The sequence below is a fragment of the Haliaeetus albicilla genome, chromosome 16, assembly GCF_947461875.1.
Source record: "Haliaeetus albicilla chromosome 16, bHalAlb1.1, whole genome shotgun sequence".
NCBI lineage: Eukaryota > Metazoa > Chordata > Aves > Accipitriformes > Accipitridae > Haliaeetus > Haliaeetus albicilla.
The window spans coordinates 20,471,348-20,488,077 of NC_091498.1; the positions used below are offsets into that span (position 1 = coordinate 20,471,348).

The window sequence follows — 16,730 nt, forward strand, 5'->3', positions numbered from 1 at the left end:
TTCTTCCTACTGCAGTCACTAAAAGAGGGAGGACAGAGACAAGTTAACCCTCATCTGTCAACTGTAAAAGATCCTGTTGTTTTCCCATTTTCTTTTGCTTTCCAGAATTCAAGAATTGTAATGTTTCAAGAATTGTAACACGAAGAACGTCACTGTGAACTGAAGTAAAAAACAAGAGTGCATTTCACTAACTGGATATTTAGTGTAAACTCCACTGGATACAAATAATCTCTTGATCATCCATTGCTTTGATAGCATAAATTCTTCCAAGCCCTCTGTGGCAAATGAAAATTTAGGAGTTCATTCATCCATCATGTAAGTTTCAGCATTCATCTGGCTGATAACAAAACATACTGCCACACACACTCTGGAATAGTTTCAAATGCTACTAACAATGAATTTGAAGCACAACAAAAAAACAGCTGAGGACATCTGTATTCTGTGATTGTAAGGTCAGGAAACCAAAGGCTTTTGTTTTTATTTTTCTGATACCGTTTCAAGGAAATCAGGAAGAGGTGGAACAGGCAAGTGGCAGAAGAAACCATCAAGAATCTAAGGCAGCTTTTTAAAAAAACAAGCAAGAAAATCCCCCCAAAAGTCCTCAGCTTGCATCTTTAAAAGCATCCTAAACCTTTTTTTTTTTTTTTTTTTTTTTTTTTTTACTACTTTGCATGTAACACAGGAAGGCAGTTGCACAAAATGTATTTTAATCAAGACTGCCTGGCAGAAATTTTCAAGGAAATGTTCTTAAAAACAGAATTGTTTTACTAAACCACTTTTCTGCTTTAGCCAAAGCAAAAAGACTTACAGAAAGATATTTAGGTCTGTTTCCAACTAAACAACAGAAGCAGCACTCAAAATTACTATGACAGGCGTGTTCTCAGCCACAGGGGCTGACGGGGCACGCCATTTCCATTACACAATAGATCCGAAATATGTGCAACAGAAGACACTAAGAAAGGAAAGGGTGGCTTATCTTCAGAATAGAACACAATTCCTTTACATGTACTAAAAATACAAAATAGAAGTGGAGACAAGCATATTTTAAGTATATTTAATATAGAAGTCAGCTGTTCTCCTCATGCCCATCTAAGATTGGCATACCCAGTGAGGCTGCTTCAGGAAAGCCTGAGCAAACAGAAGCACAGACCATCTCACGGAACCCTCCTGAACCACTGTGGATCTCCTTTTACAGTGACTTGTCCCATCCAGTTAAATGTCCCTACTTTTTGGATCCCAATTGCCCTCCAACTCCAGCTCTGAGGACTGATGGAGACATGTCTGTGTAAAAGCAGAAGGACCAAATGTTATTGAAGCATCTGTCCAGCCCATTAACCAAGTATTTCTATTCTTCTGGGATACTACTGAGGTCTTGCATCGAAGAGGAAAGCCATATTTTAAAATACACATGAAGCCTTTCAAGCAGGTTCCAATGACATACAGAGGTCAGCAAAATAAAAAAAGTTCAGCTATGCGGCCATCTCAGTATACAAATCCTGTCCAGTGTGTTTCACTTTGTTATCTAACCTTTGAAAATAGTGTTTTGCAGTAACCTGCCTTAATAAGGACTGTCCCTCCCTGCCGCAAAATGCCCTGTAAGAAAGTCGTCAAGTTGCTTGACAGGGGTTTTTTTCTATTTTTAAAATAGAAGTGACTTCTAATACCAGAAAATTAATCAGATGTGCTGACAATTTGGTCAACGGATATGACAAACCCTGAAGTTTATCTTAGCTCTGACTATATCCTTCCTTGTCATCTCACCAACCATTTCTCTCGAGCTTTCTTCCTTTTACATGTACCACATCAAGCTTACCTTTCTTCTTCACAAAGCATGATTCATGTTTGATAAAAAAAAGTTTTCAGTATGCAAATCTGATTAGAACAGGAAGAACAAAGTCCAGTACTGTTATTCAGTCCTGAAAACACAAGTCACAGGTCCAAGTGCACATCACCCCTTTGTTCAAAGTCATAAACAAAGATGATGGCCCATGGTTCCACAGAACCAAGATTATGAGTTAAATCCCTTCCCTGGTCAAGCTTGAGAAAAACAAAACATTATGTTGTATATAGTTTTAACTGTGGAAGACTTTATATGAAGGGAAAGGGGGAAAAAAAAAAAAAGACACACAAAAAAAAACCCCAAATACCCCCCCCACACATACACACCACACAAATACTTCTGTGGGCACACTTTGCCACCCACACATAATAGACACAGGACTATTTGTGGAATGAATTATGAAAAGAACAGTCAATTAATCTCATTCACTGATATGTCCAGATTACTTCACTTTCCAAGTGGAGATTAGGCCCTGTTTTAAGGCCTCACCTGTGAAACAGCAGCCATTCTCAAGGCTACTAAGACATGCAAGGGCAGACCTCTGTAGGGAAGTTAGTTCATGGATCCTAAGCACACTCCCTGGGGAGACGTGAACACTGGGACATCTATCCAATGCTCACTGCCTGCGACGACCTTGCGGCATTAAAGCAACTTCACAAAGCTCAAGTAACTTGCACCCTCTGGATCACAAACCCCTTAGAGGTCAGGTCAGTGTTCTGCAGATCATTCATATGGGTTTCAGTCTAAAGAACTTTTTGAAGATGGCCCCCAATGGAGCTTTACTTCAGGGTGCCTACGCCAACTGAATCAACGGCTGTGCATTACCAACGTCTTTCCTCACACCGAGGCCAGGCGCTCCCCTGGAACCTGCTACACTGAGCCATGTCCAAAGGGACTAGCTAGTCCTCATGAAGGGAGGGAGGCAGGAGCACATAACCGCAGCAAGGACGGGGAAAGGGAGACCATGACGACCTACGGTTAGATTGGCCTGGGCTGCCACAAAATCTCCGCCAGATTCATTCTCAGAAATGACTGAGATACTGATAAATAGAAATTTTACGAGCCTTCAGCAAAACTTTGAATGAGTTATTTCACACCTCAAGCTCCCAGACCACACACGTAAAAGAGCCAGAAAGGGACATGACAGTCTTAAGCTGGTTAGAGCTGGCACTGACCTTGTTAACTTAAGGGACTTACCTCTTCCCCATTGCAATTCTGATGACAGCTCAGTAGGACAGTGCTGGGCTTGGGGAGCAAAACCACAAACAACAGTTGGTAAGGGAGCTTGCTGAAGGTAGCAAGTTAAGGAGGAATAAGTAATATATGCAAATAGTAGAATAGCTCATAAAAAATTATGCTTGTAGGGGACAGAAGCAATGCACAGAAGTGCAGCAACCTCGAGATCTCTGACCACATATTTCTGTAACACAGAGTGCAATTGTAGACACAAGCAGCAGCAACTACAATTGCAAAAAAACTTTCCCAAACTCACCTGAAGTCTTGCTGAAAGAGTATCTGTTTCTGTAAAGCCAACCTTTTTTCCTCACTCAAACACTGAAATGTTGCTCTATCTGAAAATGAAAAGGTTGCTTATGACTGCCATGTTACCCGTCTGCAGATCACTTATCTGTGAAACACAGTGAAGTTTCTTCTTCAAGATGCTTCAGTATCAATATGTAAATGACTCAGTACAGAGGTACACCTTGTACCTGACTGTGGCTGATCGCACAACCAGTAAAAACCCAAAAAACTAAATAAAAATGGCAATACTCTACACTTCTACAGGAAAGTGTGAAACTAAAGGTCTCTTGCCCATTAAACCGTAAGCAAAGTAGCATTTTCCTGGAAAGACTAAGAAACATGCCTTGAGCAGAAGCATTCCAAGTAAATTCTTTATCATTCATCAGTTTGTCCTGGAATGCTTCATAATTTCTCTGCGCAATAATATTTTAAGCCTCCCAGGATTAACATTCCAGTTCACTGCAAACTTGACTACAAACCACAAATCTGAAAGGGTTGTCAAGAAATTCAGAGAGAGTAATTACTGCACAACATACATCAGTAAGTAATTGCTTCTGACATTGTCACTTCATGTGCATTATTTCTGCTACATGAGCCCTGCAGGTTAGAGGAAATTCAGAAGGTAAGTATGAGAAGTCATTACCAAGAACACTCAAGTAGGACATTACTAAGCCAAAAGGCAGATAAAAACAGTTGTAGTGTTTTGTAACTACAAGATCCAATATTTTGAAGATTGGGGGGGCGGGGGGGGCATTTTATTATTATTTGCAAATGGCAGTATTTCCCATACAATCCATTTAAGATGTTCTCTTTGTGTAGTTTCTCTCTTGCAAAGAAAACAAAACAACGCAAAAAAATAACGACAAAGAACAAAAAGCCAAATCAACCCATCTTTGTATGCCTTCCTTTAATAAGGTGAAATTCCTATTTTAAAAGGCTTCAAAAGTCAAACTTGTAAACTTTAATTCTTTAGACACTGTTTTAGCATCTGCAGTCTATTCTCAAATCAAGAACCTGTAACCTTTGTCCTCCCTGACACCTTACTTAAGACTCTTCCAAATAAGCTGAATTTGTAACTGAATACTGAAGGGTGGAAGAATGAAGAGTTTTGGAGGTTTTGAGGGGATGATTCTGTAAAGCACACAGCTCAGTTTAACCTAAAATACAAATATGATAATCACAAGATTGGAATTATAGAAACATCACCTAATAAACTGTGGCTTCAAACGTAGTTCAGCAAAGTACAGCTGCTTCCCCCTTACATCAGCTCTCCCATTCTTTATTCTACATATCAGCTACCCTAGCACGTCTGCCTCAGTTCCCAAAGAGACAAAAGATCTTTTTGGCACTCAAACATAGCAAACAACTCGAGCTTCTTGGGAAAAGATAGAGGGGGTAGGGAGGAGTGGAATAAACTATTATCGGGATTAAAATGTTTCACATGCGCCAGTGTAAATCCAGCCAAAAGTTGTTGCTATCTACCGCCTGTCCACAGTGGCCTGTGTGAGAACAGTGTGTGGTCTCAGCCTTGGTGCTACTGGAGAGGCCCCCCACAGAGTTAACACCTTGGCTAGCAACCTCAGAGAAGGAAAGAAACTGAAAAACCTCCCTTTCAGTCTCAGAATGAATCCCCAAGGGAAGAGGCACACCATTAGGGAACTGTGGGAAGCTTGCACCAATACCATCCATACTATGGACAGAGAGGAAGAGGGGAAAAAAACACCCAAAACAACCCCCAAATCACAGAACACTTCAGCCTTTGGAAAAATCAAGCAATGGCTCCCACCAATGCAATTCACTTCTGTAGCAATTGTTGCTACTACTACCAAAGCAAAGATAAAGGAGTTCACTCACACACTATTTACCCAAGGAATAAACAGTATTGCAGAAGAGCTTCACTGCAAGAATCCCAGCTGGCTCCAACCCCAAATGCCATGCCTTAATTCCAAGATAAAAATGCCCAAAAGAGGAAAACACAAAACAGGTCAAACATCAGTCAGAAAATTATATCTGCTAATTTAAATTAAGCTGCTCTTCTTCCTCCTCCTTCCCTTTAGCTACCCCTTACAAATATCTCTGAGGCAAAAGAAAAGCCTGCAACTATTTAAATCTGTTGAACTTGGAAACTAACACAGGTGCTGATAACAGCATTGCTACATGGACTACCACAAAGGAAACTACTACCCCAATTCTGAAATACTAAGCAGTTTACTGGTTTATAGATGTGACAAATGCCTTCAACCATTTCATCACACCCATATTTAAGAGTTTATATTGATACAGAATGCTGTTAAAATAAACCCTACCAACAGGAAATGTATGAAGATAAGCTGTCGTTTTAAATCTGAAGCCAACAAAACAGAAAAATAACGACACTTCAATTACAGACAGAGGGATGAGGCAAGACAACATTTCTACCTTACTGGTCAGGAGAAACCCTTGCTCTAATATCAGTTTGTCAGATTCATTTTGAGTGGAGCTAGGTGAATACTATACACCGTGTATCATCTTCCTTTAGAATTTCACACACCAGCACTAATAAAGTGGCTACTGTGCCAGCATACAGATGCCTTACTCATAACCAGTCCTGTTACGCTACATAATCTACACACAGAGATCTTGACTCAACATCATTAAAAACAAAATACAAAAATGGTATGAGAGATGAAGAATAATTAAAATGGTATTACATCACCATATACTAGACTAAAAGGAGATCTAATAGGGATTCTGAAAAGGCACGTGAAGGGTGTCTACAGGAAGGATATTTCCTGGACACATCGGCTTCACCTAACACTCATTTTCATCCTCCTTTAAGGATGGAGCTCATGATCAGATGGACAACTCAAAGCACCGTGATAAGGACCTTGGCAAAAGGAACGTAAGTCCATCTACTGAATAGATTAATTTTTGGACCAAACCTTAAAAGACCAGCTCAGACTGGGAAGAAGGGCAGAAAGAAAGACAGGTGATTGACCTTAGTCTTCCAGAATAAGATTTTTTTTAAAACAATCCTATTATTAAATCATCAATATTTTCTTCACAGATTATAAGCATTTTCTTTTTTTTTTTTAAACTATTTCTCCTTTGTAACACTGTTATTTCTGAAATAACTATTATCATCTTTATGATATGACATTGAAGACTACTAAGGCATGTGCAATGGAAAATCTGAGATTAGAATATGTTGTCCAGATATTTGGGTCTTGGTTCCATATTTTGTAATACCAACTCCCAGACTACAATTACACATACATGTTACACAATGGCAAGTTGATCCTTTGTTTTACCACTCCATAATAAACAAACTCCATTGACAAGTGATTGTTAAAAACTAACGCACCACAGAGAAGGAAAAGAAAACAAAATCTTTAGTGAAAAAGAACATAGAACGAAAACTCCAACAGTTCCATGTAGCACAAGTATTGCCACCATCATTCAGATCACATCTAACTAACTCAACAGATAAGAGAGTCCAGCTGAAAAATGAGATGAGGCACGACTTCATTCTCATTACCTTTCTGGGGCACAGTCATACAACCTAAATTAAGAAATCCCGTCATAATGTTGCAGCATTATGATAGATTATATTACACACAGAAGGTTTTTGGTAGTTGATGTATTTCATTATTTCCTGGTGGACACCAAGTTGACCATGAGCCAGCAACATGTCCTTGCTCCAAAGAAGGCAAATGCTATCTTGGGGTGCATTAGTCAAAGCACTGCCTGCAGGTAGAGGAAGGTGATCCTTTCCCTCTACCCAGCACTGCTGAGGCCACACCTGGAGTACTGTGCCCAGTCCTGCGCTCCTTAGTACAAGACAGACATGGACATAGTGGAGAGAGTTGCATGGCCATCCAGCAAATGGCCACAAAGATGATTAAGGGACTGGAGCATCTCTCATATGAGTAAAGGCTGAGAGAACTGCGACTGTTCAGCCTGCAGAAGAGAAGGCTCAGGGGGGAATCTATCAATGTATAAAAATACCTGAAGAAGGTGCAAAGAGGACGGAGCCAGGCTCTTTTCAGGGGTGCCCCACGACAGGGCCAGAGGCAATGGGCACAAACTAAAACGCAGGAGGTTCCATCTGAACATCAGGCTCACTTTTTTCACCGTGAGGGTGACCAAGCACCGGCACGGGTTGCCCAGAGAGGTTGTGGAGTCTCCATCCTTGGAGATACTCAAGAGCCATCTGGACACGGTCCTGGGCAACTGGCTCTGGGTGGCCCTGCTTCAGCAGGGGGGCTGGCACCGACAACCTCCAGAGGTCACTTCCAACCTCAACCATTCTGTGATTTCCTCTGTGAAGGAAATGTATCCATAACAGACCTCTGCAGCACACTTAAGAGATTTCTGTCATCACTTGTGGCACATCAATACCATCTGGAAATGTGGAAACGCGCCTCAGCTCCTCTCTTGTCCAGCTCGGCAACTGACACTGGATGAAGACTTCATCCAGTGTTGGTTTTTTTGTTTGCTTGTTTTGTTTTACTATGACCTTGTAAATATTTTCTATCTGCTTTAACAGGTCACCCGGTGGGAACACAATTATCAAAATAAGAAAGGATGCCCAGATAACCAGATCACTTCAATTTGGGGATAAAAAAGCCCTAGCGATAGAGAACATGCTATCTTTAACCCATGCTAACTACAAGGTCCTAAGTACACTATTTCTCGCTATGTTAAAAGAAAATAAACATATATACATATACTGTGCATATTCCATCAGTCAGCCAACTTTTCCAGGAAAAAAGTGTCACAGCTGTGCTGTTTAGTAAGCTTGCAACAAAGGAAAAATGCTATCGGAGGTGTCTCTCCAAGCAAAGTAACTAGACTGAGCATCAATTCATGATCTTACGCTTCATTTACAAGTCTGCAGAAAACGGGGTATCATCAATATTAAGGTTGAATACCTGAAATACACAGTTTCATTAGCTTGGTGAGAACAAAGTCTGCCGGCAGCATCCCCGGAGGCCCTGGCAGCGACCGCCAGTTCCCTGCGGCGGTGGGGTAGCGATGACATCATGCCAGGCTGAGCTCCGGCAGCCCCGACGCAGGAAAGCCCTGGAGAGACCCGCGGTGCTGGGGAAGCACCCCGCTCCCCGCTCCCCCAGCCCTGCACCCTTCCAGCTGAAGTGCCAGCGCCTCCCTTCCAACAATGGACACTTAGGAGGCAAACTGTTTCAACAGTACAAGGATTCAGAACCTATTTTTCAGCACAGAAATAAGAAGGGGGGCGGGGGGGGAAACAGTGCACAATAACCCTTTCATTCAAACAAGAAAGCCTTCCAGGAAGTACAAAGTGTTTCAAAGCTTTATCCAAAACCCAGTGAAATCAACAGAGGCCCTTTCCATTTATACCAGTGGACACTGGAGAAGGCTATAACCTAAGACAGAATTTGAAAGCATTATCAGTCACACTATCGTGCATTATTACTAACACAACAAACTCAAGAAAATGCACCGGAATTCCAGCTAGCTCATATACTGTGACGTTATCATAGATTTATCCTCCTCCCCCTTGTTCCCCCCTTCTTTTTTCAAACCCTTTCCTCAAATCACGCAAAAATCAGTCTCCCCCACGAATACCAAAACCCATTCTCCCCCCCAAACCCACACCTTGTCACAAGCAACGCCATTACAGTATGATGGTGGAATAGCAGAGTCCGAGATACATTGCACACCACAGTTTTACATACTACAGATGTAGTCCTTGACCAGGAAAGCAAATACAGAAAGAACACCACGGTCCAGCTTTCAGACCTGCGCACTCAGACAGAATATTTTTTAAAAGGCACTGATGTCTTCCAGTTTACTACTAGATAGCTAGCTCAAAGTAATACACTGCTGGTTTTAAATTTAATTATGTGAGGACAGTTATTCATATTCCTATCGAGATCAGGGAGCATTACTGAGTGTGCCTTGCACCATGTTACACAAACAGATATATAGTAAATGAATAATAAAATTAACATCAGAAACTGTTTTCAATCTAGAAACGTTGTTCACTTGTGATTTAATCAGGAAAAATCTGTGGAACCTCACATATCCTTCAATGAAATCGTATTGCATTTTGTTCTCTTTGATTTCTTAAATTAAATTGATGCTGTAATTTAAAGTGCCATTATAGAGCAGACCGTTACGCTGTATTCACTCTTCAAGACTCAATTTGTAGTCTACAGTTATTTTAACATTAGTCAAACATGAATTCTTCTAGGGTAAGGTACTGCTCAGCATGAGGGACCCATAAGAAATTTTGTTTGAAGTCATTAAAAGAAAAAAAAAAAAAAAAGAAAATTTTCATCATAGCCAAAGTTCAGGAGAGTTCAGTATAAGAATTCAGTTCCAATAACAAAAACTTCACTCCACACAAAACAAGTGTTTATTTGTGGGGGAGGGGTTAGACACAACGATGTAAAGAAACCCTCATGACACCTTATAAAAGCAAGCTAATTTAAAAAAAGCGGGAGGGTGTGGGGGGGTGGAGAACATATCATTGGTCAAGTTCTGAGCTCAAATACACGAAATAAGTACTGATGTTAGGTCAGGTTTTCACCACCGCATTCCTATGTCTTCCTGGACAGTTAAAGATGCTAAGCAACGATCTAATTTAACTGAAGCCAGTACAGTGAGACTAAAGCTGAAACAAGGTGCCGCTAAAACAAAGAACAAATTTTTTTTAACCTTAAAAAGACAGGTTTGACACAGTGTTGTGGGACAGACTGATAGGGTTTAGCTGTGTATTTGGTGTGAACATTCTCATCTAACAGAGTAATTACTTCCTGACCCGATTTGTTTCCAGCTGCTGCTGGAAGAGAACCCTTATCCTATGCAACAACAAAACTCAACTGAGAACAAGCAAGAAGTCTTCGCCTTCCCTCCAGAATCTGATTCATTAAGATTACCTGCGTGTTTCCAACGCCCAAGAGCCTGACTAAAAGTTGGTAAAGGCAGCCCAGCTCCAGCAAGAGCGCGGCAGATGGCTGTTGAGACAGAGACGATCCGAAACAATGCCACCGCCCCCACGCAACCCTCGCTTCGGAAAGGCCGTTTAAAAGAGGAACTTTCTCGGGTTTTTCAAGAAGTTGGGCACACTTTGAGAACCACACGCCTGTGCACAGCCGGGCATTTCTGCACGCCAAGCTCTCCGGGCAGCCGCACAGACCCCGAGGCGCCGGTGCCGGCGGCGCGGGGCACAAGCGCCGCTGCCCGGGGCGGGGGGCGGCGGAGGACGCCGGCGGCTCCCGGCGGCTCCCCGCGGCTCCCCCCGCCGTGCCCCGGGGCCGCCCGAGACGGGTCGGCGGAGCGGGGAGGGGAGGGGAGGGGAGGCGGCGAGGCCGGACCGCGCCTCCAGAGCTGCCGTCCCGCCGCCGCCGCAGAGCCCACCATTAAGGGCCGCCGCCCCCCGACCCCGCGGCCACTCACCGGAGAGCTCGTCCGGCTCCAGCCCGGTCTCGGTGTCCAGCCCGCAGATGACGAAGTAGTCGGCGAAGCGGCCGGGTGCCGAGGAGCCGCCCCCGCTGCCGCCGCTCATGCTGGAGCCCGAGGGGTGCGCGGGGCTCAGGGGGTGCGGGGCCGGGCGGCGGCGGGCGGCGGGGCTGCGCCAGCTGCGCCAGCTGCGCCGGCCGCCTCCATGATGGAGCGGAGCGGGCAGCGCCGCACGGCATTGTGGGTACAGCCCCCAGCTGTTCCTGCAGGGGGGCGGCCCGGGCAGGGGAACCGCAATGCTGCGCCTGCGCTCTGGGCTCGCGGGATGACGTGATGCTGCTGGTCCGGCTGGGGGGCGGTGCGCGCGCAGGGGCCGTCCGGGGGGGTGGCGGGGGCCGCGAGGCCGTGGCCGCCTGCCTCGCGCCCGCTGCCCGAGGGGACGCTGAGGCGCGACGGTGAGGCGGGCGGGCGGCCATCAGGGGATGCGGCAGAACACCGCAGGACAGCTCCGCTCCGTGCCTCCCGGCGGGGGGGCCGCGGTTACAGCACCGGCCTAAGCTTCGGGGGGCCGCTGGCTGAGGGGCTCCCCTCCCAAGCTCTCCTCAGCCTCTCCCCTCTGCAGTGAGAGAGGACAAGGCGGCTCTGCCAGGGGCCACTCGCTCAGAGCACGGTTTAGCGTTGTCTGGACTCGGGTCATCCCCTGTCACCTACAGCTGCTCATCCCCGCTCCCCGAAGGCCGCTGCCCCGGCGGTTGTGCGACTCCACGGCTTTGTGGAGCAGCCACACCCCGACACCGGCCCAGCTCATGGGGGAGAGAGGGTGGGAGCAGCGGAAGTGCTTTGGGGATTGTTCGGTTCCAGGTGGGTTTTTTTCTGTTTGAATTAACATCACAGACAACTCTGTTAACAGTTGGGCTTGCGCAGCTGAGTGAACTCCCCCCCCCCCCCAGCATGGAGAGGAAAACAACCGCTGGGGAAAAGGGGAAGAACAACAAGAATGACTCAAACCAAGCTGCTGAGGGACTAGTAACATGTACCCATGCTCTGAGTTGAGAGCACAACCTTCCCCTAACCATAGAAGGACCTGGGATTGCCTCACTAGACTAAAATTACGTCTGCAAGCAGCTCCCCTTCCTCTCCTCACTCGGCTCTCTATTTGCAGCTTTCACATCAGAATTCTTCCCTATCTTGTACTGCTTGTAAGAGGAGAAATTAAAACTTTTCAGTCTTCTAGGAGTATTATCTAGGACTGCTCAAGTAGTTAGTTGCAGCCATAATGTCAATTCATCAGACACCAACCTCACTTAACCTGCTATCAAGCACATGAAACTTGACATATTTGGGTTTACATTGCCAAGATATATTGAGTTCTTTGCAGGCACTACAGACAGCAGTACAAGTATGACTTCACTGTCACTGGTTACAGCCTTTGCAGTACAGTAACTAAGCTCTTAGGCCATTTTGCACTGGTGCTATTAGTATTCACTTGATTAGGACTGTATGGGCCACAGAACAGGTTGTCAATTAATGAAAGTATTGCTTCAATTTGGCAGTTCAATTTTAAACCACTAATGAAGTTGCGGGAGAGATTTCAATAAAGATAGCAGGATAGTTAGGAGAAATATTAGAGTGAGTCTCAAGTTAACTCATTTAGTAAGCACATTTAGACTATGTTGAGCCTGCCTGGTGGTTTGCAGAAGACAGCAACAGAGAACAGAACTAGCTAAATTTAGTTGTTCTTATTCTGCTATGTTCTCTAGCCATTTTTTGCACATTTTGCTTCTCAGTCTGCTTTCAGTGTGGCAAAGGACAATGTATTCAGCATGTAGTTAACTTCTTCTGAGTAAGCCTGAACTGTAGTTTAACCCTTATAAAAAAAAAACATAGCTGGAGGGTCTCAGAAGGACTTGCAAGAAAATCCAGAGAAACAGCACAGATATTGGCGGGGGGGGGGGGGGGGGGGTTATCAAATAAAGAGTAAAATAGGGAAATAAAAAATTGTTCTTACTTGCAGTTTAACTGTTCCAGCAATAACCATGTATTTAGAAGATTTAGCAAATAAAGTTAGATGGGCTAGTAAGCAAGCAGAGGATTGCCAGAAATACTGTTGAGCAGCAATATTTAAATATACACATGCCGTGCTATGCAACGGGTTAAGGGACAAGAACTGTTTTTTTAAAAGGAGAGTCTCAGACTAAAAAAATTCAGATTTGCTTTTAATTGCTACAAGAAAGGAACAAAAAAGGAGGACCTGCATGAGCCAGAATCAACAAAAGGTTAATTAATCAAGAAAGGTAAGAGTCACCACAATTTTTGCTGTGAAAAAGCTTATTCATACTTTGTCAGATAAATTCTCTGCTTTCCTAGCCAGTTTACAGCCTAGTCTGTCTTAAATCTAGGCATCCAGTAGATTACCCAAACAGATAGAGCTTTCTCCTCCCATTTTGTCAATGACTCTCTTTTCCATTGTATCCCTCCTCCCCCCATTATTTCATTTCTGAAATACTCTTGCCTAGTGACCACAAGCAACATTTGTGATGTCTAATTCAAAGGCCAGTAGCTTTAATCTGTCAGTCTTCTTGAGCAATCTTCCCATCACAGGAAACACCCAAAATATGGCAATTTTGTCAGTAAACTTAGCAAATTGCTTAGATGTCCTTGAGTAAGGCAATGACACCCTAAACTACATTATGAATTCTTGAAAGTATTCTTTATGATGTTGAGAAAATCTCTGGAATTGTGAAATCTGTGGAAACTATGACTCTTTAGCCAGAGAATCATAAAGATATATTAGTAAATAGGAAGTGATTTAAAAGATTCATTGTCTTTGGCAAGACTATCACTGTTGATTCAGCTGTGGTTTTCAGTGGCAAAGACTGGGATTTTCAAGCTCAAGCCTTAAGTCAAAGGGAATCAAGTCTTTTAAAAATAGTGAAAACAGAACTTAATGTGAACATATCTTGATTATTCCTCATACTAGTTAATTCAGACTTATTTTGCCAACAATCACGACTATTGGAAGAGTTCGTTTAATAAGCAGTAAGAAACCCCAAAAGCAAAATTAGTTTCATTCAACACTTCTCAGAGAACTGAAAAAGTCTGAAATAGGGTATCTGCCTTTTTTTCTGGGCAGCTGTTTCCCAAGAGGTGCTAAGCTAAGTAAGGTAACAGAGCTCAAATCGTAAACAGATTGCTACAGTAGTCAGGGTGCTGATGGTAACTGAAGATGTTAGAAGACACCATATAAAAGATATTTACTGTGGATTCTTAAAAAAAAAAACCCCAAAACAGTAGCACTTAACATTAAAGCAATCCTCTCCAGTCTGCAAAACTAGATACTCGAAACTGGCTGCAATTGCTTAATGACAATGCATTTGGTGTAAGCAATATCCACACAACAGACTTCTAGAATATAGCCTGCACACCAAATCACCTAACACACATCCTCCCACATCAGGGCACAGATCAGAGAACTGTCACATCAAGGTGCTGAACATTACTTAAGCTCCCATGCAGCATTGTCCCTCTTCTCCCCAGCTCCAGGAGTCCACACCTGGTGGTGCAGCTTCTGAGCAGGTCATAGATGTGTTGTGCAGGTGCATCTACTACAAGGGCTCCCAGAGCCTCAGATAAGCAGTAGCACCAGGCTGCTTTTCAGTGAGGTCCGACTTTGTCAATATCCAAGATGAGGCCAGAGGGTGAGTATGTGAGAGCCTGGTTTGTTTCTGCTCCTTTCACTTCCACTTGTTGAGGATACTGCCCCAGCCTAAGCAGACCGAGTCTTCCAAGGTGGAGGCAAAGGCCAAGGCACTGAGAACCAAGAAGGCTCTTGAAAACATCCATAGTTTCAAGAAGGTCTGCACATTTCCCACTTGTGGGAGGCCCAAGACTCAACCCAGTGGCTGCAAAGGCAGCCCAGGAACCCCTGCAAGAGCTTTATATCCTTTCATGAGGTTCCCTTTGATCATAGAATCAACCATGAAGAAGAGAAAAGATAACACCCTGATTTTCATCATTGATGGCAAGACCAAGGCAAACAAAGGACCTACAGGCTTTCAGGAAATTGCACAATATTGCCATAGGCAAGGTCACACATTGGTTAAGTCTGAAGTCTAGTCTGAAGACTTATAGCTGGCTGGCCTAGCGTCCTAGTTGAGACACTTGATCCACAAAGGGGCTTGGGTATCAAAATGTCTAATTTACTGTATCTGCTTAACAAATTTTACAGTATTCAGACTGAGCATTTAGGATCTCCCTTAAGACTGGAGGAAAATCAGAGGCTATTAGAAGATACAGCTCAGGATAAGTCCCATCAAAGTCAGCATATCAAGACAGAAGCTCCCTGTAAGAAGGTCCTGGGGGCACTATAAGGCCTTAGTGGCCCCGACCAGCCTCAGCTGGGGTCTTAACCCCACCAACCACAGGTCCATTTAAGTCAGGCTGCTGGGCTGTGTCAGAACCTGGTTACCCTTATTGGGCCGCATCCTGACCTTGTGTTGCTGATTTGCTTTTCTGGCTTGACCTCAGACCTGTCTCATCACTACAGACTTGCCTGCTGACAGAGACTCTTGCCTGAGGCTGCACCTGGCCTGCCCTCCTCCCTCACTGGAGGCAATGGGACAGACCAGCTGGGCTCTGCCCTTCCAACCCCTGCCCTGGGGAACATTCCCTGTGAGAAATTATTTTAACACCGAACAAGTAGTCAAACACAAGAATGATTTAGTGATCTGCTCAAAACATTTTTTCATGGCATGGAATTCTCCCAAATACAGTAAACATTGCAAATTCCAGATTATTGGATACAACTACCCAGCAGCTATGTTGTAAAAGAAAAAATCAGTAGTTATGACCATAACATTAGATCTTAATTCTGATGCAGAATTTTAAAAGCTACTTCCTGCTGCTGCACTCCCAGTCCGCTCCAGAGCCTACTAACCTTCTTGTCTACTAACCTTTTAGGCTATGAAGATATCACTGAAGTCCTAGACAAGTGCAGAATCAGAATTGTCTGTGTTTTGAAGGTTATCTACAGAAAGGCACTTTTGAGGCCTCTCCCATAGTTATACGCCAGTCATTGATCTTAGCTCTCATAATCCAGACCCAGATTCCTCCTTGTGTACTATAAAACAATGAAACATTAATTATTACACTAGGTGGAAAATTTTTAAGAACAGGAAGGCAACTTATGGTATACTAGTAAACATATTATGCTCTTATTTGTATTAACTGCCATTATTAAAAGGCTGTAACTTCTTTCAGTTTGGGTGACCTGGAGCTATAAAGCCACCAGCTGAGAGTTAAGATAGAAGTGTGTGTGTCATTGCAAGACATCAATTAGTCATAAAAATAATCAGAGTAACTGACTTCTCTTTAAGGGAAAATTGAAAACCTCACTCTGGATCCTGCTCACCTGTCAAAACTTGACTTTCATTTCCCTCTTAAACCTCACACTATGACAGGAGGAAAGTTTTCTATAATTTGACCTGTATTCTTTTCAGCCTTCTGGGAAAAAAATAATCCCCCCATTTTGTAATCTTGAAAAAGAGATTGTCCCACATTATGAAATATAGTTCATTATATATTTGAGGGATAGTTTGACCTCCCCATTCTGGCACTAGCTTTATAGTGAGTGCTAAGGAATGGACAGGCACTCAAGAGGCACTCCTGGGACAGGATTTGTTCACTATGCCAAACTTAATTTTTAATGGAGGAATTTGACTAGAAGGTATGATGCTTAGTGCTTTACCTCCCACAATTCCCAGAGTTATTACTCCACTGTTATTGCTTAAAAGAATGAAAGAAAAAATGTGACTAAGAAACAGAAAGAAATGCATTTTCTGTTTTGTTCCTTTTTATTTCTAGTGCAAAACGCTAGAGGTAAGAATTTCATTCCTTTAGCAACAGCTCTCAAAGGCTTCTATTTCAGTTAGTTCTTATATTT

General features: G+C 43.5%; 1 protein-coding gene across 6 annotated transcripts in view; it reads right to left on the reverse strand.

The window, feature by feature from the left end:
- DENND5A (DENN domain containing 5A) overlaps positions 1-11,045 on the reverse strand; it is a 70,079-nt gene extending 59,034 nt beyond the window's left edge. For 2 of the 6 annotated variants that reach the window (XM_069803812.1, XM_069803811.1), the window contains exon 1: positions 10,787-11,045. In XM_069803812.1, coding sequence (XP_069659913.1) covers positions 10,787-10,895 — 109 coding nt within the window. In that variant the 5' untranslated portion in view covers positions 10,896-11,045. The remainder of the gene's footprint in view (positions 1-10,786) is intronic. The other 4 variants (XM_069803814.1, XM_069803813.1, XM_069803816.1 and 1 more) reach the window with 2 other exon arrangements.
- Positions 11,046-16,730: the final 5,685 nt, after the last annotated feature.